General features: G+C 40.7%; 1 protein-coding gene across 3 annotated transcripts; it reads left to right on the top strand.

Annotated features, from left to right (window-relative positions):
• On the top strand, positions 1–26205 carry LOC311501657 (myocyte-specific enhancer factor 2D homolog). 3 transcript variants are annotated; one of them, XM_084563613.1, is made up of 12 exons: positions 1–788; positions 8464–8842; positions 11336–11539; positions 12181–12318; positions 13180–13396; positions 14098–14154; positions 14733–14914; positions 19065–19194; positions 19291–19483; positions 21445–21513; positions 23851–23901; positions 24417–26205. In XM_084563613.1, the coding sequence occupies exons 2-12, from the start codon at positions 8789–8791 to the stop codon at positions 24898–24900; spliced, it is 1779 nt and encodes a 592-aa protein (XP_084419739.1). In that variant the 5' UTR covers positions 1–788; positions 8464–8788; the 3' UTR covers positions 24901–26205. The 3 variants fall into 3 exon arrangements, with proteins under 3 accessions (XP_084419739.1, XP_084419740.1, XP_084419741.1); XM_084563614.1 differs by lacking the exon at positions 23851–23901; XM_084563615.1 differs by lacking the exons at positions 21445–21513; positions 23851–23901.
• Positions 26206–26965: the final 760 nt, after the last annotated feature.

Genomic DNA, 26965 nt, shown 5'->3' with positions numbered 1-26965 from the left:
TACATTTAATATAATTGTACTGCAGTTTAATTCACATGTTCTTTTACGCATTTCACTGTTCGTGCCTCCTAACAATATGCAAATGTTCAGGAGGCGACTGGCTGGAAAAGAAAAAAAAAAATCGGGTGGACATTTCATCAGACCATGGTGCCATAGCGTCGGATATAAAAGACGCCCAAGGAGACCAATTTAGACGATCAGCGTCTCGCTACACTCAAAATTTCCCCCCTTTTTTTTTTTTTTTTTGACAACCTTCACATTTCTTAAACATTAGGTTATTTGTCGCTTACAGAGTTGTGGTGATTACAGGCGTAAAAAACAAATGGCCTAGCGGGTCCTCATATGGAAAGCAGGCAGGGCACAGTGGGGCTACAGTGACATTTTACCCACATGCAAAATCATGCAAAAGGTAAATACTGAGGCGGAGGGATACAAACACTATTGCAGAACATGGCCGTTACCTCCGTCATGTCCTCTCTCGCTGCCCGGCCCACTGACGAGATACTCAACTGTGATTGGACGAGAAGTTCGCACGTCAGCTCCTCATTGGACGCCCCATGTGTCAATCACGGGCTAATGTCAATGACGTCGATCGTACACTGGGTACGCTGTGTCGCCTGGGTGGACAGTATAGTTACTTCAACATTAAATGGAATAAAATGCCGCGGATTCGTGTAAACAGACACGTCGCTTCAGTGCAATTAATTAACGCTTCTTAATTAACGCGGTTCCCATCAGGAGCGGTTGGTGGCAGGCCTATTTTCGGTGTTTATCGGCAATATTTCAGGGTAAGTGGAGTGATACATTTCCTTCCTGCGTCTTTTTTCCTCTCACGGGTGCAGACCTGCTTGCTTTATGATTTAAATATGGCTAAATAATAAGCAGCACATTTCTGCTTTTTACCACACACGGACACAGTCCTCATTTAGAGGCAAAATATCCGTAATGTAATTAAAAGTAGTGCGTACCCCTGCTCGCCTAGCCGAGTTATATGGAGAGAGGAATGTAATGGCTGTCGGTCGGACTCGTAGCTAGAAAATTGTGAAATGGCCTGTGTTAGAGTAACGTTAGCTCGTCTTTTGCTTTGTAAATCGGGTTATAATTTCCTAAAAGGGTGCATTTTTTGCTTGTTAACATCTGTAAACACGTCGTTAGCCTCCAAGATGTCAGATTAGATCCTGTAGGGTACCTGTCTGCCGTCACTGGGCCTATTCAGTCTCCAGACTCCCATCTGTCATCATGGATCCAGCTTTGAGTCCCACTTTGTTTTTTTTTTTATAAAAAATAAATAAATAAATAAATAAATGTCATTTTAACCTCATGTGGACTCCACATACCAGATTTGACATGGTCTCTAACGAGGAGAAAACAGATTTAACCACTCATAAGAGAGCTATTGTTCCAAGATGTTCATCCAGCTGCATTTTTACAGCTCTTGGAGGCTTAATATTAACAATAGCCTGAGGAAAAATGGTAATATTTTCCTACTCTGGTTTACTCTGAGACTAGCAAAGATTTTGTGCAAATGGCACACAAATGTTAACAACATGCTCACATTTGCATGGCCCTATTTACTGTATTTTTTTTTTTTTACTGTACCTTAAGAGCAACCCCAGTCAAATTAGGGCACTGATTATGATTTAGCATGGAGCTATGTGTGTGTTCAGTAGCTGCCCCTGTGCAGCCGTGACTTTCTGTTCCCTCACCGGGGTAGATACCAAAGCTGCTGGTCTAGAAGTAGGCCACTTTGACAGGGTGATCCACCGCTGTGAGGCATCCCTGCAGATGGATTCATATCAACATCTGCAGGTTGTGCAGACCCTGTGATTGTGAGCGCGGGCGGGGGGGGGGGCACATTTCACAAATCATTTCTTCACCTTCAGTTTCTTTATTCTAAAGTGTACGGTTGAGCATGAAAAGCTTTCAATGTGTCACCTTATTGTTTGGGTTGTCACAAGATTTGTTTCTCTACTGGCCCCACAGCAGGATCAACAGACTGGCGGGCCAAAAGTCTTTTATTAAAATGCTTAGAATAACATTTATATCGAACCTTGACGTCTCTGCGGGCAGGATTTGAGCTGACAAAGCAGGGAAAGGTTTCCAAGATGAACAGAATTAAACAGTTTCTCCACAGCGACAATACCTTCGGACGGCATTCAGGTCGTGAATTGTTGGCGACGTTCGTGGTTTGGGAATTTAAACTTTTGTCTCTTTTGTCAGATAAATAAACCCTTGCAAGGCAGACGGGCAGTCGGTGTTGTTGGCGTTTTGGCCCAGATTTATTTTATGCCATGTGCAGTGCATAATAAAAATGCTCAACTTATAACTGATGTCAAGAGAAAGAGGATAATGTGAGATTTACCTTACACAGATAGAGCATTTTTCATTCCAGCTGAATCCATCTACGTTGGTTTATTTCTCTGAAAAGCCAAGAAAGCCAGCGATAATTGCCAACATCTTCCATCCAAACATGTTAAGAGCAAGGCTCACAACAACACCTCATTAAATTGCATTTATTGAGAACTTATTCAATCTCAGCCATCAATAAATGCTTTTTTTGGTAAGTTTGACTTATCAAGACACTTTACCAGGGTGGTGAGGTCATTATCCACATGTCTTTGGTATTTTCAGTTTATTTAAAGTTGCATTTTTAAGTGTTTAGTTCTGAACAGGTAAATTTTTTATTAATCTTGTCTGGTTTGTGGATTCATTCACAAAGCATTTTTGAAGCAAATACAACAAAGAGCTCTTCAAATGTGAGGATTTTCTTCTTATTTTCTTGGTCATATGTGACGGTAAACTAAATATCTTCAACTTTTACGTTCATATCTCAATAAAATAAGGACTTTGAAGATTTCCCTTTGGACTCTGGGCAATTATAATGGATGTTTTTCTCTATTTTCTATTCAAAACGCTCAAAAATAGTAATCATATTAATTGCTAATGGAAGAGTTGGATGCAGAATGTATTTCTTATAGGCAACATTCATCAGCCTTCACACAGGTGGCAGGCTGATGTATAGCCACGGTACTGTGGGTGCAAATCAACGGCGTCCACCTTGGCGAGCGAGATTGAGCCATTAAAACCCTCGTCTGAGAGCTGTGGACTGGCAAACCCCGCTGAAAGTTTGAGGCACCAACCATTTATCACTGGGCTTTGGCACATTTCATTGGCTAGTGCGTAATCCGCTAAAGGTCACTGCCACTAATTGCACTACACCAAAACAGACAGATACCTACCCTGAGCTTGAGTGTGCTCTTCTTCATCAGAAGAATATTCAACGGTTGCATAACCATCTCTTAGATAACGCAAATAACCGATGCGAGTGACCGAACGCCGACCCTCTTAAGGTAACGAGGCAAACCTGGTGCAGCCGAAAAATCATTTGTTTGCCACTATTCTACATCTTCTTCCAAGTGTCTTCCAATGTTTGTTGAGACTTGACTTGTAAACTACGGTCTTTTCTGTCTCTCTGGCTTCACGTTTGTCACTGTGCGAGTTTGGCTTGGCTGGGCGCCGTGCTCGGTTTTAGCCAAGCAGCGACCTCGTTATCTTGGCGTCCAATCAGTCCTCCGGCCAGCTCCTAATTGAGCCATCAGCGCCTTAAGGGGGAAGAGAAGGGATGAACGTGTCAATTACAGTAATGAGAGGGCAGCCATGCAGAGGGCAGTCAGGGAGAGCTTGGCCTGACAGAAGCCTTGCAGTGTAGCCCATTTCTGGTCAATTCACCACTAATCAAAGTATAATAGTATAGCCTGACAGGGGAAAAGTTAGTGGAGCCAGTAGGGGAGAGGTTTTCTTTAAATCATTTGTCCCTCTAGCAGTGTGATATTTCCACATGTCGTGTTGTGGTAATTGTTAAGAGTCGGTGCCTTACAGTTACTGCTAATGAAGGCTCTATGAAGATGCTCATCCCTGCTGTGAATGCAGATTAAATGTTTAAAAAGCACCACTTACGCACAGCATAAACCTGGTAATACGTACACAACTGTATCCGTGAACTACCATCTTCCTTTCGAGGGTTATTTGATTAAGTTTGCACCTAAAAGCAGTTTAACGGTGGGCCGACATTCTAGCCCGGGGGTTTTAAGACTTTTATACTTTTATAGGCTATTTGAGCTCTGTCCTGTAGAAGTTATTTTGATTTTAATGATGATGACAGTGAAAATAAGAGAGATTTTACCCAATGAATTGTCTAAGCAGGTTGTCTGAAGCAGAGATTCCCAACTAGATGTATGTGGAGACTTCATTCATCCAGCCATGGGGTACCTGGAAATATTGTACAGAAGTTTATTTGAGCTAATAACAACTATATTAGTGTATGTAATCAGTGAGCCAATTAATCAGTTAATTGCTAACTGTGTTGCTTATCAGTGGTACATTATTAGTGAAGCAAAAATAGGTGAATAGATTTGGGTTTCAGACAAAATTAGACATTTTTAAAGTGTCACATTGGGCTCTGGAAAGGTTTCATGCACACTTTTCTGCTTTGTTTGGCACAAAATATATAGAAAAGATGTCGATCAATGAAACATCAAAAAATTGTGAAAAAATGGCCAATCACAGCGACTCAAGGTCCAAAGTAACGTCTTTAATTTTGTCCGACCAAAAGCCCCAAACACAGTTACTCACTAATCAGTGTGATAACGAGAAGCAGCAAAGATTTCTTTTTCCTTATTCGTGATTATCAAAAGATAATCACAAATCTCAAAGAAGTTTTTGTTGCTCAACTAACTTTGTGTCAGCCATGGTGCAGCTCTTGTCACAATAACACCACTTTTGACAGACTACCCAGGCAGCCTCAGTCAGTTGCAACATCTTACTGTGTGAAAGAGTGTGTGAAAACTAGTCATGCTGCTTCTGATACCTCAACTCTGCAGAAACCAGCTAACAGTTGAACACCAACATCAAAACTAAAAGTCGGTGTACGCTGCTAAACAGAAGTCATTGGAGTCATTTTTCTTTGAGGTTTACAGGAGCCCAGGGATGCTTTGGTGCTAAAAAAAACTGAGTCATAGCCTGCAGTGACTGAATAAATGCGAGAGTGAAAACACACTGTATGGATGACACCTGATCCGCTCGCCGAGATTGGTGTTGTTGCAGATCCAGGGCATCGCATATGTGCATCTCTAGAGAAAATCGGTTAGCCAGCAAGCAGAAGAGTTGTAATAGGTGGAAGGATAGGCGGCAGCAATACAAATGCAAAGAAAGTAAAGAATAAATAAAAATGTCAGCCGAAACATTGACCCGAATGGACCTGTGATTCATTCCAGCTACCATCAGAAGTGAGCCTACATGCTGTGTTCGTAACATCCTTTGATTAATTCTCAAGCTGGACATGTGTTGAAATGTGGTTTGTGGAGGCCACATGTGCACTCCAGTGGCGTTTTCATTTTTTCCGTCTGGCCTAACAACAATCCCACAGGAAAACACGGACGTGGAGGGTCAAGACTGGAGGGAAAACTTAACACAACTGCTGCAGAGCAGAGACCGTGTGTAGGAAGCAGAATGGATTTTTTATTTTATTTAATTTTTTTTTTCTATTTAGAAAATGCTGGTTGGGATTTAAAAACGTGAAAAATAGTTTTGTTGTCGGATTAGGACCGTTTAGAATTTATTATGCGGTCACCGTCTCTCGTTCTCATTTTCAAAGGTGTGGTTTGCTCCGTTGAGGATGTGAAACTCAGTTACACAAAAACTTAAATGACACCATGCATGTGTAGAAGCCTGTGCGTGGATAGTACAATCATAATGCAACCAGTGGTTGGTATTCAGAGAACTAACTCCTTGTGTACCTGTAAATATATACACTAATCAGGCATAACATTATGACCACCTTCCTAATATTGTGTAGGTCTCCCCTGTGCCTCCAAAACAGTTGTGACTCATCAGAGAATTGACTTCTGAAGGTGTCCTGTGGTGTCTGAATGTTGTTAGTGGGGCCATTGGGTTGAGGATCATCCCACAGATACTTGATCAGTTTGGGATCCAGTGAAGTTGGAGGCCAGGTCAACACCTTGTGCTGTTTTTCATGTTTTTTTTAAGTTGTTCCTAGACAATTTTAATGTGTGTGCTTGTGCCAGGCTGCATCCTGCTGGGGGTGGCTGCTACAAGTGTCATTGCTATGGGGTGGGGGTGCCTCGTCTGGTCTAGGTGGTTGGTAGATGTCTAAACAACATCCACAGAAATGTATTGTCACAAGATGGTCAATGTTATTTACTTCTCCTGTCAGTGGTCATAATGTTATACCTGATCGGTGTACGTGGCAAGCAGCGGTGCTTTGATTTGACTTTGATTTATTATGTGCCAAAAAAATACTGAAACAATTATGTTCCTTGTTTTCTGATAATCAGAGCTAAAGCTAAAGATAACAGAGAAAAGCAGTAAATTCATAAATGTGGAGATCTTCTGTCGTTTGAGCAATGAGTCGACAGTCACACCTGCCATATTAAATGCAAAGCATCAGCATTGCACCTGGCTGAGTTTAATGAAAATGTTGACGCTAAAACTGTGGTTAATATATGACTAACAGTGCAACCCAGCTGTGAAGGTAAATCACGGCTGTAGATGCATTAAAATCTCTCACCGCAGGTAGGATAAAGTGCTGCTGTATATTTTACTGTTAATGAATTTTAACTCATCAACATAACGCGCGTTAATGTCTCCGCGACAGTTTAACACAACCGAGCAAAGTGAAAGTGACACGGTGCTGTTTCTTGCTTCTAAATATTTATCAGTGCTGCAGTAGATCATGTTAATTAATTTGTAAGACTATGAATAATGACCTGTAACAAAGCGGGATCACCCGTGTACGGTCGAGGAGAGAGGACAGTTTCTTTAGTTTCAGTCGCATCTGGTTCTCAAGGACTGCTTCAGATATATTGGCGCTCCCAAGGATTCCCTTTTCATCAGTCATTATTTTCATAATGGCCCTCAGACCCTCATACAAATGGTAATAGACCAATGTAATAATACTTGAACATGACTCAGAGTACAAGCAAAAGAAAAAAAGTCCGCCAATGCTATGCAGCCTACAATTAAGTTTTATAACGATGCCATATCAGATGTTAACAAATTTAAAGATTTTGAGGTTTTAATGAAAATGTTTTAATAATTTATTTTGTAAAATTTGCAAATCACTAATTCTGGGCAGGTTTTTAAGTCTTTTCGAGCCTTGACTTGTACTTTTGCCTACTAACCAGCTGCACTGTTCAGATCGGACATCCTGCATGCAGTTTGTCTGGTCTGTTTTTCAGATCATCCTTGTAACAGAAGCACAGTCAAGGTTGTTGGTTGGCGTGAAGAAAATGTGCATTTGGTCTGAACACAAAAGAGGAATGAAATGCCCGCACTCTACTCAAAACTCCCATATATTTATTTGTGTTGCAACGTTTCGACCCGGCTGGGTCTTCTTCAGGCAAATGGTGTACAGCAGTGGCTCAAGCATATATATATATATATATATATTTAGAGCATATACCTGCTCAGCTGATCATTCATCAGCTGAGCCCATTCATACTAATTACCAAGGCCTTGAAGGCCTAAGTATCACCTCATTCGTAACACATGTGTCACCACATAAGACAATTAGTGTTAAAAGTACATATACAGTTTCACCACAATAAACAAAGAGTAGATTTAGAAAAAAGACCAACACCATGTTCACAAAGTAATCAAATTACATTGTATGTTACATGAAAATACATTAAAGAAAAGGCTTTATGTCAAATTCCTCATTTAAGCCCCCTGGCGACATTGTGTTGAGGAAATAGATCCAAAAAGTTTCTCTTTGGAGAAGCCTTTTATCACGATTGCCCCCTCTTGGAGGGCTGTTTACATATGCCACCCCAACATATCTCAATGCGCTCACATTATGGCCATTAACCATGTAACCATTTGGTCTGAACAGCCAGACTAACTGCTCGAACCAGAATTAACACCTCGCTCCTCTTCTGCCTCCTGTCTGAGCCCGGGTTGAATCAGCTACTAGAGGTCTCAGAGTGCCCATACTGAGTCCTGTTCATTGACGTCTTTTTCATTGAGATCTGCTCTAATTTTCTTTCAAAGCAATACAACGTTGATTGTCTCGGTGTTGGCACTGAATGGCCCTAAAGGGAAGGCTGAAACGTCATGCGTGTGGAAAAACATGCTGATTGTTTTTTTTGTATGTTCTGATGACTCACATGTTTAAGAGCTTAGTCCTGAGTCGAGCTGCAGTAAAATTAGTTTTAGTATTGATTCAACTTCTAAATGGATTCATTATTTAGGTTATAAAATGTTAACGGTACTCAAGATGAGGTGTTGAACTAGCTTATTTAGTTTATGTATGTCGTCTTAAATCTTCATTTGCTTCACCATTGATGCTTTAAACAAATGTGACGTCAGATTATATCCCTTGTCCATTTCATCTGTGGTTGTTGGTGTATTTCAGTAACTTTTTTTTTGTCTCTTTCTGTCACGCAGGAGAGGAGTGACGTCCTCCTCACCAGAGCAGCTGCAGGGAAGTTTGTCACTTTGGTCCCCGTCGAGCAAACAATGTACTGAGGACCTCATCCACTTCAACCTCATACGTCTCCACAGCGCTCGCTCCTCACTCTTGTGTGCCCGTCGCTGAAGGAGTCGGCCGCCTTGCCCCACCGCACCTGGACAGGGAGATGCGTGTGTGCACGTGCCCTCGGATGCATGACTCTGTCTGAGTGTTTCTGGGCTGCACTTCCTCTCTCATCTTTCGAGAGGCACTTTTCCACTTGACTCACTACGAGATTTGTCTTGACAACTCCCAAGCATCATGGGTAGGAAAAAGATTCAGATCCAACGGATCACAGACGAAAGGAACAAGCAGGTGGGTCCATATTAACTGAAGTGATGTTTATTCTTTTAAATATTCTGCTCAGTGCACTCGCTGAGTGTCTGGTCAGATTTGTAATTATTTTTAGCTACTGATTAGAAATCAAAAAACCTGCAAACATATGAGTAAGTTGAACTTTCTGTAATGTAAATAGTGTCTGTGTTCATTTAATATTTGCAAAACTTTAAAGGATTTTGTAGAAAAAGTGTCATGAAGATATTTTATTCTTGGCGTTAATACTCAAACAATCTCACGAATCTGAATCGTTAAACTTTTTACTTCTTTCTCACATGTTTTCTCTTTAAATTCTCACAGATTTGACTTGTTTCTCCATCGTTCGACTGTTTAACAATGTTAACACAACCAAAACGAATAAATTTTAGTATCAAGAGGAATAAATCTTTATTTTTTAGTCATAAGCTCAGTTGAGGAGCTTTTGGTTATAATGCACGATTTTCCTCAGCGGTAACTGAATTTTTTTTAATTAACATGTGAGCTCAAGTTTGCGTAGAAGTTTAGATTTAATTGGTATTTTAAGAAAGCAAAGAGTGGATCAATAATCGAGATTATCTTTCCTTGGTAAGCCAATTTTGCAAAATGTCCTCTACATTGCAGTTACAGTTCCACTTTTGTTATTATTTGTTATTTATAACAATTTTTTGACTCAGAGTCCAGATCACAGTGGTATTATTTTGAGTGTAAGATGTGCTTTTCCGTTTTCTAAAGAATTAGTGAAAATATTATTATGAAAAGGCTCAGAATAGGAAACTAAAAGAAACCAAGAATCAACACATCATAAGAAAATGGTGAATGGATGTTTTTTTTTTTTTTTGTTGTGATGTCTACTGTCTTTTACTACCACACTGAGACATGAGTGAAAAACACCTGTCTGGAAGTCATTCTCAGACTCTGAATGGGAGTCAGGTCGTGACTTTGGCCCCGTAGCTCTGTTGATGAACTGGCTTCGTGCTCCGTGTCGCCGTCCCGCTGCAAATATCCATCATTTCTGCAGTGGAATGTCTCAAGTTTTCTGAAGCAGTCTGTTCCCCCTGAAAATGTGCCTTTTCAGTTTCATGTGTTATTTCCTTTTCTTGTCACAAGTCTTTGCTGCAGGAGGCTGACACCCCACTTCACAGCGACGATGGTGCCGGAGTTCTGACAAACACACAGTGCCTCATATCACAGCTGAAAACTTCAATTATGTTTTCATTGCACCACAGAATATTTTTCCTCATGCTCTCAGTCTTCCTCGTGTGTTTTTTTTTTTTCCTCCCCATTGCTCGCATTCTTCTAGACGTCTTTTAAACAATTCAGATTTGTAAAGTGTGAAAGAGTGTTGATTTTTTTGTGGATACATCTTCCAATCACAACCAGCAGCTCTGCTCCAAGATCATTTGTGTTTTGTCTTTTGGTAAAATTACTCTATTGTGGCATTTTTAGTTTATTTTTCTCTCTGTTTTAGGTGCTTTAGAGGTTTTATGTCTTCTAGTTTCTAACTACTTCACAACTCTGACAACCAGACTGTAAATATTTTACTAATTTAATCATAGGTCAAGTGAACCCCAGTCAAACCTGGAAGACATTTTAAGACATTTAGTAGAATTTGGCTGCAGCATAATTTGGTTTGTCTTGTCATTGCTTAGTGTGGTGATGGACACAAGAGTAATAGTTATAGTACATACACGTCACCTTACTCTACCAGACTCTATTCTGATAAGATCTGAGTCAGGGCACGCTAGGCAAAGTCTGCATGTCATAGTTGGACCTTAGATTGAACGATATGTACAGTTTATTCACAGTGGCACAACTACATCCAAAGATGGCAGTGGGAACTCAAAAAAAAAAAAGCTGTCTCTTCCTATTTTTAGTTGTTATTTTTTCTTGAACGTCTTCAGATATGAGCTTGACAAAATGAAGGTTAATCATAGAACTGAAGCTAAAAATATCGACAAACAGCAGACGCACGTAAAAGGTTGTATTGATTGAATGAAAGGGAAAAGGAGTAGACTGCTTATTGCTTAGGAACCAAAGAGTCTGAAGGTTACTATTTCATTGTAGTGCTAATAATTATGACTCACAAAGAGCAACAAAAACAGAGACCCTTCAGCATTGATGCTGACAAGTGTTGCATTGATGGCTCTTTATTATTGTTATTGTTGCAGAAGGGCTCTGGAAAAACACACAAAACAGTATTGTTGTGTTACTTAAACCTATCTAATGTGTTTGTCAGTAATGGGAAATAAGCTAGATTATCATTCACAGCTGATCAGCTCTTTCTTTCCCTGAATTATCAATTTTATTTTGAAATTGAAAGATAAGATTTCTTTTTGTGTCGATCTACCTGAAACCATGTGTGAAGGAAAAACATGGAGGATCCCTTTGCTGTTTCACCGACAGCCGTGTGTTGACCCTGAGAGAGGAGTTTAGGGGATTGGATGTGGCAAAAATAAAAAACTTTTATTTCCTTATTCCCTTCTTGTCTCTCAGGTGACTTTTACAAAGCGAAAGTTTGGCTTGATGAAGAAAGCCTACGAGCTGAGTGTATTGTGTGACTGCGAGATTGCCCTGATCATCTTCAACCATGCAAACAAGCTGTTCCAGTACGCCAGCACTGACATGGATAAGGTCTTGCTCAAATACACGGAGTACAACGAGCCGCACGAGAGTCGGACCAACGCAGACATCATTGAGGTGAATCCATTGCACCGGCTGGGTTTTTTAGTTCAAGGGAGTAAGAAAAGATCTGTAAAACCTTTTGTGTAATCTGTAAAAATATGCAGCACAAGTTACTGGATTATGTGTTCCAGTGAAAACACTGGTGAGACTTGAGGACGTAAATATGTAGTCACCATTTGTTTTCATTAGCTGAGAACATTCTCAAGAGGTTTCCTTTTATTTTGTTTGTCCAGCTGACCAAGAATAAAACGAGATGTGTTCACAATTGTTGGCCTGATAGGAGCGGTGAAAGAAAGAACTTGAAATGTTATCTTTGCGCGATCAAACGTAATCCAACCACACCCCCGTGTTTGTTACAAGTGCAGTTGACGCATCACTGAATTTAATTCTCAAAAAGAAAAGTAAGTTATAATTAAAGAAAATATTGACGCAGTAGTTTCAATCTTTGATCACAGGTGCTATTAAGTCTATTTTGTCAGAGTGTGATTTCTGATTTTCTTCCAACTAAATCCGCAGAAACATTTTAAATAAGAAAAATAACAAATGTATGAGTCATACTGTGAGTTCAAGAAGTGTTTTTTTACTGACACTTTACTTTATTGGTTCTGTGATTTTTACCGACTTCTGCCTTTATTCTCTTATATTCACGTTCTTAGACTTTGAGAAAGAAAGGTTTCAACGGCTGTGACAGTCCAGAGCCGGATGGTGAAGACTCAATTGACCAAAGTCCCCTTAATGATGATAAATACCGCAAGACCACAGAGGACCTGGATGTTCTCTTCAAACGCTACGGAGTAAGTCATTTAAACTTGACACTGGGTCTTCTTAAATTTCACGCTGAGTATTTTCTCATTACAGTTTGTTCTACTTCCCTCTTTACTCGCTGGTCAAACATTTATCTGTTATTGTTCTGTTTTGCCTCGAGTGCCTACAGGAAACTGCAACTAGTGCGAAGTTCCTCTAACTAGTTGTTTGACACTTTTTTTTTTTTTTTTACTCTCTGTGACCTTTTCAGTACATCAGGTACTTTTAATCTGGCTGTAATCCTAAAGACACATTGTAGTTAATTAAAGAGACACTGAAACGATCATACTACACTTTATTAGATCTTCTTACTCTTTGTACACTGCTCTTGTTTTAAATGCCTTCAACTTTTACTGCTATATGCTGATGATAGAAACCTCTATCTCTTTCTGTTTTTACATGAAAATGTCAACTACAGTACACAACAGCAATAAATAAATAAATAAATAATGGTAAATGGAAGAAGAGCATGCAAAGTCTGTTTTAACAGACTATAACAGATTTGTCAGTAGCTGTCTCTTGACGTAATCGTCCACAAGAGAGCGTCAATAATATATTTTGAATCCAGTTGTTTTTGGTATTTGTTTGTATATATATTTGCAGTAGTATAATACAGTATGTTTCTAACTTTTAAGTTTATCAAAATGAAAATAACTATTCCATTACAGTTCTTTCAGCGAAGGTTTTCAGGTTCATGCGTGTAGGCCGACACTGATTGCGTCACGCATATGCGCACATATTAATAACTGGCTCAGAAGTTGGTTGTGTGCTTTATCAGCAAAAAACAAAAACCCCCACAAAATTTGATTTGTACCATAAAGACTGAAAGTGAAATACTCGTGGTTTTGCAGCAGTCAGCAGCTCCGCCCCAGACGTTCTCCATGCCGGTCACGGTCCAGGCGTCCAATCAGAGCACACTGCAATTCAGTAATCCTGGCAACGCGCTGGTAACTACCTCCTATGTAACATCATCGTCGCTCACGGATACCCACCTCCTGTCGCCACAGCAACCGGCTCTTCAGAGAAACACAGTGTCTCCTGGGTTGCCACAGCGACCAGCCAGTGCAGGTGAGCGAGTGATCTTCCTCGGCGTGCGACAAGACCGGAGTCGTTGCATATTTTCTAGTTTCTTTTTCTCCTCATTTTTGCCTCCGTAAAGACGTTAGTATGTTTGTATCTGTTGTTCTTAGCTCTTACACACTGTCGTTGAATAATCACAGACTACAGTAGAGAGCTGCATGTATGTAGCTTCACATCGTTATTCATAACGAGCAGCTGAATTCCTCAGGGAGTATTGCTCGTTACTCACCCCCTGGACTAATTTGCTCTATGTGACACTGGCTGCACCTCTTTCATTCTTTCACTTTTTACTTTTACAGTTTATATCTGTATATAAACAAAATAAGAAGTTCAGAAGAAGTGGAGTTAACATTTAACCAACATAATTAGAAGATGAGCAAAGACAGCACAATAAAAGGCATTTAAGATACAGAAACTGTCAATTTTTTAATATTTATATTTCTGCAGATTACAGTAAAACATTTACTACTTTAAAATGACAGCATTCATTCATTAGTATCTGTTCTGCAGCATTTTATTGCAGTATAAACCGGTCTCTTTAAAACTGCAGCATTCTTCTACTTTTATCAGAAATTATAGAAAATATTTATATCAAAATGACTGTATTCGATAAACTGTAAAAGCTTTTAGTGCTGTTTTAGTTCTTGAGTCACAACATTTCTGTTTTAATAAATGTTCTTCCTCATCAGGTGCTCTTCTTGGAGGCGACCTGAATAATTCAAATGGAGGATGTCCAAGCCCAGTCCGTGAGTATACTATTTATATTTGTTCCAAAAAATCTGCGCTTCATCCGTTGTTTTTTCTTCTTCGTTGTCTCTGCCAAGTGTTCTTCTATTATCTGGTCAGTACTGGAGTATTTTATTTCTCCTCCGCACCATCTGTGATTGTACCATAGAGGCATTGAAGGGATGCCACCAGGAACATCAACAGAAATGCAAAGAAATGGGATCCCCAGCGCTTCCTCTGGGACATGCAGTCAGCCTTACTGTTCGACATTATGGCACATGTCAATTAGTTTTTCTTTTCGCTTGTTATCGGACATTTAGATTCCAAGTGAAACTTCTTTTATAGAGAATTACAGAAAAGTGTTTTGGGGGTTTTTCTTTAACCGACATGACATTTGCTTTACAAAAACCTTCATTCTATCGACACATCTTGAAATTATCACCTCTCCAAATAGCACAAGACTTTGAAAACCAAAACCTTTGGAGGATTATGTAACGCAACTTCGAGGGGCGCTCGCCGTCTGTACCCCCACAGTCTGCATTCACCTGTTTGATTTTCCTATTGATTTCTCTCCATTCGCACCTCCATCTCCCCGCAGCTAATGGATACACCAGCGCCAGGGCCTCCCCAGGCCTCCTCACTGTTTCCAACGGCAACAGTCTGGGGAAAGTAGTTCCGGCCAAGTCTCCACCTCCACCTCCCAGCCCCCAGATGGTCAACAGCCGCAAGCCAGACCTTCGAGTCATCACCTCACAGGGCGGAAAGAGCCTCATGCAGATGGTGAGCTTAACCGAGCCGAACTTGTGCTTTCTGGGTCCATTTAGTTAACATTTTGACCCTTTGTTTTTTTGAAGAACAGCACTTTGTGTAGCCTAATTGTTCGACACCTTTGTTAAAAAGTCGACTTACCTGAGGCGATTGTGCAAAAACATACCATAACCTGAAACGGATTACTTCAGGAACACGAGGAGATGGAAATTATTTTCATTTTATTCCAGAGAAGTATTCCTTCACTGGCCAACGACTGAGATGGAAAGTTATACAAAAACACTGTATTTTGATGTATTGAATGAAATTCAAGAATTTGAATATAAACAGTCTGTTAGAGGGCTGCTTTCCTTTTATTTTTATGTTTCTAGTTAAGACCTGAGGTCAGAGCATAAACAGTTGAGGTCCACCATCTCATTATTTACTTTGGCATGGTTACTAAAGTCTCTATGATTCAGCCAAGTCCCTCAGACATACTGATGAGATTTCTCATAACGTCTTAAAGCAGACGTGCACCCACGTTTCTTGCAGCCATGTTTGACAGCGTATGCTGACCACCAACAGTTTTAGGTCAGTTAAAGCATTGTTTCACTTGAGACTGAAAGTTCATTCCTCAGACAAGGTCCATTAAGTAGCTGTCCTGGAGCTTTCACTTGGGAGTTTTCACAGCTGTTGACTTCTTGCCATTTAAAAGACGCTCTAGTCAGTGTTTTATTATCTGCTATCATTCAAGCGACTACGCCCACAGAGAATCACCTTAGCCTCAGCCTTCTTTTAATTTACTAAATACAAAGGTTGAAAGCCTTAATCATCAGAGTAGACTAGAGTAACCGTAAGAGAAATTTTCTCTTGTTGCAGTCTCAAGAACAAAGAATATTTGCATGTTCTGCTACTAAACAATACAACTTCTCCACATCTCTTTATTTCCTGGAGGTTTTGGTTGTACCTATTCTCCTGTCTTTTCTTCTTGACCCACAGCTCTCCCTCAGACTCAGACCTTCGTCCTTTAATTTAACTCTTCTTTTCTCTTCCTCTAAGATTCACTCTAATAGGATACATGAATATGAAGTGAGAGAAAGCGTCACCATTCTAGACTAATAACTTTAGCTCCAGTGTCTTTAGCTGGGGCTCAGTGGTTTCTACTAAACATTCAGCTAAACAATAGAAACCCTACAAGGTAAACTACACCTTACAACCACTTGGAATATATATGTTTTCTGGTTTAACCGCCCCTTACAATATTACATGTTTAAATACTGGTCCATGATGGCTTATAAGTTCAAATTGAAAGTTATTTCTTGACATTGGAAACAGTATTTAAGTCCACAAGAAGACAGTGTGATGAGATTGAAAGCTCCAGAACAGTGAAAACGATTATCCCATCGATGAGAGTAATGGTACCACCCACCTCTCATCCAATAATCAGCCCACACAGAATTATTTCATTGTAAACTTTGCTGAAAAACACATTAGCATCAGTGAAGTAGCTGCCAAACTACAGCCTGTAGTTTCATTATTGTTGTAACCCTCTTTGTTACCACCCTTTGCAGACAGAGGATGAGCTGGAATTGGTAAACGAGGTGATTTTCCCCCACGTCAGTCACTCGCATGAGTCGATGGCTATCGACTGTCCGCACATTATTAGCATGGATGCAGTACTCTGCAGGAGTTCCTCATTGTTTTGTTCTTGCTCCACTGACATTTCTCAGGATGGTCTTCAGTTTTGTGGTTCCCACCTGACTGCATGTGGTTCAGGGCTCATGGATGTGTTGTTCCAGCATTTTAGACAGTCTTACTGATAATCTAGAAAGTAATCCGGACCTCCTCATTAATAAATCTACAGTGCTTTCGCAGAACTGTCTGTGAGTGATCGGATTTAAACCAGGCCCATCTACTTCATCATTCTATGATGCCACTTAAAGCATGGGTGTCTTCTCACTTGGCATTGTGGCGCGAATCGCTGCAGAGCATGTTCCTCGTTCACCGAGACTCATTTCCACCATCCACCAAAAAAAATGAATGAAGCGTCAACTAGAAATGTGTAGAAACTAACAGGCATTACATTAAAGGCATTTCACTCAAAGGTTTTTCCCTCGCTTTATGCTGAAACAATTAATTAATCATTTGATCAGTTAAAAAACTGGAAGGATTTGTTTCATCTATTCAAATATGAGGATTTAAATCATTTATTGAATCTGTGATTTCTGGACTGTTTGAATGAAACAACAAATTTTATTATTTCATAATTTATAGACAAACAATATATGTATTTTAGAATTAAAAGTAATTATGAGTTACATCCTTATAAAGTACACCTTCATTAAAAATTATTTAAAAAATGTATTAAAACCAGCTTTCTGAGTGAGGGACCTTGTTATCCGGTAAAAATCAATTTTATATCAAGCTGAATTTACTCGGAGAGATGACGGCCACGGCTTTCTGCTGCTTCTGCTGCTGCTGGTGGCGGTTGTCATTCTCCCTCTTTTACAATTGCACTCAAAGTTGACAGGCAAGATTCTCATTTTCCAAAGGATAGTGATTAATTTTCATCACTCTCACCCCGCTGCCCCTCCTCACTTCTTCACAAAGGCAGATAATTGAATCTGCCTCCTCTCCCCGGTCTGTCTCTTCTCTATCTCTCTCTCTGTAAATTCACCGTTAAAGTCATAACTCTTGCCAAATGTTTCCTCTCAGTATGAACAGCCTCATAGTGCAGAAGAGTAATTCCACGGCAGAATTAATATATCCATGGTCTTTTTATATGTAGACCTCATTTCTCTCTTACAAAGAACTTCAGGTTGCTTTTATATGTGATATAATTCAGCTGAAGCAGACTCTGAAGGGCTACGCTTCCTCAGAGATTTGTGTCTTTCAGCATTTGTACGATATTAAAATCTCACGGCAGCAGTTTCATGGATCAATGTTACGCCCGGTGAATATCTTTTCATGTGAATGGCTGACTTGATGCACAAACAGTCGCCAGTTAGCCTCTCGTGAGAGTGAATGATTGAATCATAAAAAGTATTCTTCAGCGCGGCGCGGTGCACTCGAGCAGGATACTGTAACACCTTCACCGGCGAGTCATGCTCATTAAATTATGTCAAACAAGATCTGCGTCAGAACAGTGGCAGAAAACTTCCAGCGCTCATTTTAATCTGATTTAGTGACGGCTCAGTGGTAATTTACTGTAGTGAGACTGGAAAGTTTTATTTTGCAAAGTGGTATATAAAATAAAGGGTACAGTAAATGTCTTGCAGCTGAATTTGCAAGGTGATAAACGGAAAATTCATCTACAACAATTAATTCTGATGAGCTGTTTTTTGTTGTGGGGCGGCACAGTGGTGTGGTGTTCTCCCTGTGTCTGCGTGGGTTCTCGCTGGGTACTCTGGCTTCCTCCCACCGTCCAAAGACATGCTCATTAGGTTAACTGGTGATTCTAAACTGGCTGTAGGTGTGCATGCGAGTATAAATGGTCTGTCTGTCTGGCGACCTGTCCAGGGTGTACCGCGCCTCTCGCCCAGTGACATCTGGGATAGGCTCCAGTCCCCCCGCGGCCCTCCAGAGAACAAGCGGTTACAGAAAATGAATGAATGACTGAATGTTTTTGTTTTCTAATTTATGATCATAACTTCCTGGTTTAAAGAAATGGCCTTGTAAAGCAATAAATGAAAAAAACAAAACTGAATAATTGGAATTAAAATAAAAATTCCCTTCATTTAAAGGTTTACTAAATACAATATAGGAATAAAAGTAAAATATAATATGATTTTAGTCAGTCAATAAATAGATGTGATATGTCAACTCTTGTTTTTAAACCAGAATCTTTTTTTTTTTTTTTGTAGCTATATAAGAAAAATAAACTAATCTCATCCGAGGGTTGATTAAATTGCCTTTAATGTAATTCTGCTATATATGGCTCACTCAGAACAAGGAAACTGTTTTTGATGCACCGTCATCAAGAACGTCCTGCTAGTAAATCCATTTTCGACTTTGAGATTTACTTGATGTGGTAACGTCATTATGATTCCAGCCATGTGCACATCGTCATTCCCAAGCATGTCAGAGTATACATTTCTGAAGTGCGTCAGAGCTTTGTCTCACATGTGAAAAGTTGTTTACTCGTGTCGGCTGTGATAAACATGTCGTGGGTCCTGTCCCGCAGAACGCCCAGCGGCTGGCAGCTGGAGCCCAGGTGGCACAAACCCTCACCACACCGGTGGTCTCTGTGGCCACGCCGAGCCTCCTGGCGCAGGGGCTGCCGTTCTCTGCCATGCCCACAGCGTACAACACAGGTGAGCTAAACACAACAACTCAGCAAGCAGCAATATAGATTCTTAAAATTTAACAATAACAGTTGTTGTTGTTGTGACTTTTATCCTTTTTCTCAGAGTATCAGCTGACCAGCGCAGACATCACTGCTTTACACGCTCTGGCATCGCCTGGCGGCTTGTTGCCCACCAGCGTGTCCACATGGCAACAGCAGCAAGCCGTTTCCCAGCAACCGCAGCAACAGCAACAACAGCAGCAAACACAGCAACAGCAGCAGCAGCAACTTAATCTCGCATCTCTCAGCAACTTGGTGTAAGTCTCTTCTTTATTTTCTCATCTTCGCTGCGTTTATTTATTTATTTTTTCTTACTCACCTCAGGTTCTAGTAAATGTGACAGCTCTCAGTCGGCTGATAACCTTTTAATGCTGAGCTACTGACCTCCCCAGTCAGCTTGCATGATATCCATACCATGACCTTATATGCAAGCTGTTCACTTCCTTCTTTTAGTGAACTAGTTTCTCACTAGCATCTCACCATCTCAGCCTCTTCATAACATCAGTCTGAGCTCCGTTTTCTCTGGCGTGGATGCACATAGCTGTATGGAACATTGTTTGTAGGGAAGACGGGGTTTATTGTCTCAGGGGAAAAAAAAAAAAAAAAAGAGTAATATCAGATGAATTGTACAAATCAAAATATTTTTTCTCGACCCACAAGTCTCCCTGTCGGCAGAATATCACGTTGCTCAACTTTTATGGGAATACCTCTGAACATCTGGTGGCTTTCCTGCCTAAATGTGTGAGATGTACTGGAAATCCTCTGTGGCTGTAAAGGAGGCTTTTGTGTGCCCGTGTTGACTCCCACTTATTCCAAAACTAATTCAGAAAAAAAATACTCACCATTGCCCCAAAACATTTTTAAGAAGCAGCTTATAAGGACACAGCAAACTGCACGACCTCTTAAGTTGAGATGTGTTTATACATGTTCCTTCTTCGCCTCAGAATAAACCGTGTTGGACACGTTTCTATTCAGTACAGTCAACCTTTTAAGTTTAAGAAAGTGACTGCGTTTACATGGACACTGAAAATCTAATAATAGCAGCCAAATCAGAACATGAGACGAGAGGAGTCCCGTCATTCAGTATGAAAACATTAACACCCAACAAACCATGTAAATACTGATCAGTCCCTTTGGAATAAATACATTATTTCTGAACACATCAGGTGACACGACAGGTTTACAGTAGGGACTAAAACAATGAGTTGTTAAAACGTGTTTGAAAGGATAAACAGCTGAATGTGGGCAGTGCTGTTAAAAACTTAATAATCTACAGAATGTTATTAGTGGCGCAGCGAGCAGAACCACTTTGCACATTTAAAAAAACATTATAGTCTGATGTTTTGAGCCGTGTAAACACATATCTTATCAAATCAAATCCATTTGGATTCTGTAATCAGAAGGATTTGAGTCAGATTGAAGAAAAATGTTCTGTGTAAACATAGTTAATCTCTCCGGTATTTAGATGATAGATGATGCTGAATGTTTTAATTTGAAGGTGCTGTAATGTTAAGGACTTGCAGGTTCAATTTTAGCTTTGTCCTTTCAGTAAAAATCCTCTTTTTTTTGTGTGTTGTTGTCCTTCCACTGCAGCTCGAGAAGAAAACACAATGAGGAAGTTTTATGCTACAAATATGGTGTGATTTTTTTTTTTTGTCCATTACTTTCAGTGAAACTGCACAAGGAAGGAGCCTCTTAATGGCCAGTATGAACAGGAGAAACTGTTAGAGCAAGTAAAAACTGAGCAGTGTTTTAAAATGAGGAACTCACTGTCTCATTTCAACCAACAGGCTGTACAGTTCCTTCTGTGTGACATTATGTCTAATAGTGACTAGTGTGGAAATAAAACTTTAATCATAGTTTTGGTGTGTGAATCTACACATTTTGGAGAAACATGTTCAGTCCTATAAAGACGTTCATGACTGATAATCAATTAAAACTAAACTTGCCTTTGAGGAAGTGAAAGCCTCTGTGTAATAGTGTACAATATTTTATTTTCTAGGAATTCGACAAGTATCGAGCAAATGTGATGTGATCTGAGGAAATGTGGTCGATGTTTTCACTTTTTTCCTACATCGAGATTTATTAAAGACAAACACCCAGGAGTGTCTGTCTCAGATTAGTGGATGGCTGTGTGTGAGCGCGGCGCCGCAGGTGTTCGTGTTGTGGTAGCGTGAACACCAGATCCTTGAAGTGTGTTCTCTCCTCTCGTCCACAGCATGTGGGGCGTGGACAAACAGAGCAGCGAGCTGTCTAGCCAGGTCTCCAGCCTGGCTGCCAATCTGAGGTGAACAGCCACTACTGGCGCGTGCTTGTGTGAAATGTCATGACCTTGTCTGTAGGGGGGGTTTGTAGTCCACTTTGCATCTGAAGGTGCTCTGCCTTAAACCAAAACTACGTTCAGTAAATGATGCTATAGATGCATTTATATTAACTCACAACTGGCCTTAAAAATACACTTTATCTACCTATTTTCAGGTTTTTTAATAAAAACAGGAAAATGTAACTTATTAGTAATATATTCAGAGATGTATTTAAGATAAGATTCGTTCAGCTACAAATTAATTTGTGTGGTTTAAATAAAAAGCATTATTTGTTAATGACAGACTTAGTTTTAGCTTCTCAAACTCTGCAGGTTGATGCATTTATATTAATATTTATATATTTATGTTAACCCACAACTGTCTTTAATGACTTTATCAACCTATTTTTAGTTTTGTAAATATAAACGGGGAAAATTAACATTTAATATATACTACAGGCAACAGACTTAGCTTTTCTTAAACTCCACTCTTAAATGAATCTGTAGATTGTAAATTTATAGATGTGGCAGCTACATGTTTTATATTTTATTAAACTAATCACTATTTTTGTTTTTATTACAATTGTAGACGAAATAAGTTAATATTCAGTGTTGCTACTGGTTTGAGCAGCACTTAGACATTTAATTGCTTTTGTACTAATTCATGATTTAATCAAAATATATGAAATAGTGCCTGACTGTAGTGAGTACACTCCTCATTATAGTGTACTCCCATGTATTTAAGCTCTGAGCTGTTAGACCTAACTGTATCTAGAATATAATCAGTATAATTTATAGAAAGTAGCACAAGTAAATGTAGCTAAAATATATTTGATAATGTCAGAGTTTTAATACTTTTGCCTTTTTTGTTGTGGTGAACAATTATCTTTAACCCATTTGTACTGTAGTCTGTAGTAAGTACGGTGGCCTCGAAGGACCAAATACATTCAAATACAAAGGCACAAACGTTAATATAAACAAGTATTGCAAAGGTCAGAACACATTTGCAATTTTCCCACATGATTTGCATACTCGTTGTGTTTTGCACTTTGTGTTTTTTTTAGTTTTACCTGAAATTATATTCGCGTTTTTGCATTTACTTTTGTAAATACACTGCCTGGCCAAAAAAAAAAAATGTCGCAAGATTTATTTCCATCCATCATTGCATTAATTTTTCACCAAGATCTTGTATTAATGATGGGAGAGACTGACCACCGCTCAAAGCCTTCTCCAGCACTTCCCAAAGATTCTCAATGGGGTTAAGGTCTAGACTCTGTGGTGGCCAATCCATGTGTGAAAATGATGTCTCATGCTCCCTGAACCACTCTTTCACAATCTGAGCCCCATGAATCCTGACATTGTCATCCATTGATGGAATAACCTGGTCATTCAGTATAGTCAGCTGACCTCATTCTTTGGCCACATAATGTTGCTGAACCTAGACCTGAGCAACTGCAGCAACCCCAGATCATAGCACTGCCCCCACAGGCTTGTAACAGTAGACACTAGGCATGATGGCTGCATCACTTCATCTGCCTCTCTTCTTACCCTGATGCCCCCATCACTCTGGAACAGGGTAAATCTGGACTCATCAGACCACATGACCTTCTTCTATTGCTCCAGAGTCCAATCTTTATGCTCCCTAGCAAACTGAAGCCTTTTTGTCTCTGGTTAGCCTCACTGATTAGTGGTTTTCTTAAGGCTACACAGCTGTTCATTCCCAAACCATTGAGTTCCCTTCACATTGTACGTGTGGAAATTATGCGTTGGACAGTTCTTAACCCAGTTTTAGTAGTTTCTACAATCTCCTTAGATGTTTTCTCTCCTTGATGCATGCCAATGATTTGACCCTTCTCGAACAGACTAACATCTTTTCCACGACCACAGGATGTGTCTTTAGACATGGTTGTTTAAGAAATGAGAAGCTACTCATTGCATCAGCTGGGGTTAAATAACTTGTTGCCAGCTGAAAGATGATCACCCATGCAGTAATGATCAAATAGGAGGCTCGTACGTCTTTGGTTAGTTAAATCCAGGTGGCGACTTTTTATTTATTTTTTTGTCCAGGCAGTGTGTTTTTGTTCTTTAAAGGCCACCGTACTCTGACTACAAAGAGCGTCAATGTTTAAAGATCAGAAAACAAGATTTTTATGTCTGGGTTTTATTGTTGTGTTTCTGTTGCTAAGACATTATTGCTGTTGCTGGGGGGGAAAAAAAAAAGAAAAAACACTTTTCTGCAATAATGATTCACACCTTTCTTCACACTTCTAATCCACCTGTTTCCTTTGGTTTGGGCTCCAACATTTTGTTTTCTTCCCACAGTGTTGGCTCTCCGTCCAACCTGCTCTTGGGTAGAGATGAGTGGTTGGGCCGGTACTGTATCACACTTCCTTTTTCCTGTGTGTCTGTGCGCTTCTTGGCTGCCTCCCTCTAAGCATGTCTGGTGCTGTCTGCAGTCAAACAGGAAAGAGACGTAGTTCCGGTTTCCGCCATGTTCTCTAACCCGAGATTATTTTTCTGTTCATCATTAGTTTCTTCTTCACGCCATAGCTGACTCACTGCACACTACCCTGTCACACGAATCATTTCATGCTTCCTAGGCTGTTCTGTGTGGATCTTTTGGGAGCAGTGGCGGTGTTACTTCTGCTTTTAAAAGGCTCAGAGTTGATTGAACTTTTGAATAATCGAGTGTGGCTTTTCTCCTTGTTGGTGCTGTGCTTTGTAATGTGGGGTTTTGTCTTGGCGCGAGTGACCTTCCTGTTCTTCATGTGCCTTTTTGTCAAGTGGCTAATCACGTGTATTTGTTTGTTTTTTTTTTTGCTGTTCCTCTTTGTTCTATCCCTTATCTTCCTTCCGTTTTCTTCCTGTCTCTGTGACCCCGTTCTCAGGCCGGTGTCCCACATACCTCAAGGCGCCATGCTGACCGTCAACACAAACTCCAGCGTGAGCATCAAGTCGGAGCCCGTATCACCCGGCCGGGATCGCAGCACCCCTTGTCCTCCTCCTTCAAGCACGCCGTCCTCGACCTCGGGGGGAGCCATCTTGACCGCTCCGCCGCAGTACCCCGGCTCCCTGCTGTGCCTGGAGCCCCCGACCGGCCGCTCTCCTGCAGACAGCGTAAGCAGCAACGCCAGCTCGTTCGAAGGCAGCGATCGCGACGACGCCGGCGCCACTGGTGGTGGTGGTGGAGGAGGAGGAGGTGGAGGAGGCGGCAGCGGTGGTGGCGGCAGCGCATCTGGTGCTACAGGTCCCACCAGAAGTTCTGTGCCACCTGACTTCGGCTCGTCGGCCGAGCTCCTCAGGGCGTCGAACGAACCGGAGCAGGAGGGAGGAAACATCAAGCGCATGAGATTGGACGCCTGGGTCACATAGAGGCACCGGCACCGCCTCAGTGCACCCACAGTGAGGTTTTGGTGACTCGTAAAAAAACACCCACAACACGCACCCACACGCATTCTTGGTCCCCCCCACCCCCCACTGCCCCGACCCCGACCCCACTGCCATGTGACACTATCATCACACATCTGCCTCTGTCCAACGTTATACTACTCAGCTGCGTCACCCAGACTTTACGAGGCTTTGCCAAATAAAAACATAAAAAGATAAATAAAAATCTTTATGGGATCGCGCTCTGAGTGAGTGAGGGAGGATGGCTTAGTGCTCAGCTGGATATTTTGTCCCAGGTAGGCCCCTTGAATAGAAGGACAGTAGACTTTTAAAGCCTTCTTGCTTGAATGGACTCCCGTATAATGAGTTTTCTTTTCGTAAAAATGAAGTATCCAACCTTTTTTTTGCAATCTGAGGAAACCACACACACACACACAAAAAAAAAAAAACATTTATCTTTCACGTGGTTTCCGATCACCTTCATGTATTTACATCGAGCTCTTACATTGTTCTCAGTGGCTTGTCAGCGTTAATGGGACTTCTGCGGCACGACTCGCCACTTTCCGCTCCTCACAATCCAACGTCATTCAGATTGTGTGCTGTCCATTCTTCCGTAAGTCACTTCCAAGCTGCACTATTGGAAATAACTTAAATCTGGACACGTTTGAGGACCGAGCATCGACCCGGCACCGACTCAAAACCGGGTCTTTTCTAGGTGAGGATAGCTCCGCAATCAACGGATCCACAGTTACCAACCTCATGCAACCAGGCAGACCCCGAGCCCCTCAGGTGGCACTCTGCTGCTGTGGAGTTGAGCACCTTGCCAGAGTGCCAATATCAAATATTAAAAAATGCCAAATGCCTCTCGCACACAGCGCGGGCGACGCTGATGATCACTCGCACCGTTGTGGAAACGTCGGGAAAACTGTCGACGCTTTTCAGGCTTCGTGAAGGCCGCCCACTTTGTTCACAGGCCGGGTGCTCCTCCCGTCCTCTCACCTCATCTCCTCTGGAACTTGGATGGAATATGTCGCACCAGAAATCCAGCCAGTCACTCAGCTTATTACCAGGAGTAGATGCCATCCAGTTTAATGCATAAGTAAGAGTTTTTTGAGCCTCTGATGGCTTTTTTTTTTTTTTTTTTTGAGTAGGGAAGTATTCGGTTCTTTCAGTCCAAGTGTTCTTTATCTGTTGGTATTTTAAAAATCTGTTTTGAAGGTCCGTTAGTCGTCCACAAGTAGGAAATCTGACTTTGTATTAAAAAAAAAAAAAAAAAAAAAAAAAAAATTATCACTCCTTATACAGAAGCTTTGATGTCCTCTTTAGCTCTCTCTAGCTCTCCTTAGCTCTTTGCCGTGTTTCAAAAAGTGAAAGGAAAAGACATTTTCTATATTTCTACCGCTTCAGTTGGCGACAAAGTACAATAGCTTTTCGGCTTCGACGACGTGTATGTACATATGAATATATTTGCATAGACTTTGCTAGGTATCCCTAAAAACAAGCAATGTGTTGATTCTCAGTGGATCTGTTTGCATATATGAGTGTGAATTTGATAATGTTTCGAGCTACGGTGCAGGGGCTACGCCGCACTTAGGTAGTGCCGGCGGAGCGGACTCGTTTCAGTAAACCTATTTTATTCTAGTGTTGATGGTGTGTGCACTTTCCGTCTCTCACTCACAGAGGCCTGCTTGGTTGTGGTGTCAACATATTCTTCTTGCCACACGTTTGAAAAAAAAACAAAACAAAACAAAAAAAAAAACACACGATCAAAGTAAAACTGTACACACGACATAAACTCATTATTACGACACTGCCATTCACTTGTAGTGTAGCTCTAGAGGTAAAATACACTTTAGATTGACGGGATCGTGTCACATTAAGCAGACAAAGATCATGCCTTTGTTCGGTTTTAGATTTAAGTCAGGAAGTTGGCTCCCAGGTGTGTCTTAGTTGCATCTTTTTGTGAACAAATTGATTACGTCTGAACCATTTCAAGTCTGTGCGTGAGCGTGTTTATAGACTACAAACAAACCTTTTTTTTTTTTCTTCT

Source organism: Chelon labrosus (assembly GCF_963514085.1).
Source record: "Chelon labrosus genome assembly, chromosome: 16".
Taxonomy (NCBI): domain Eukaryota; kingdom Metazoa; phylum Chordata; class Actinopteri; order Mugiliformes; family Mugilidae; genus Chelon; species Chelon labrosus.
Note: the sequence above shows the minus strand (reverse complement) of the source record. Positions and strands in the feature narration are given on the sequence as shown.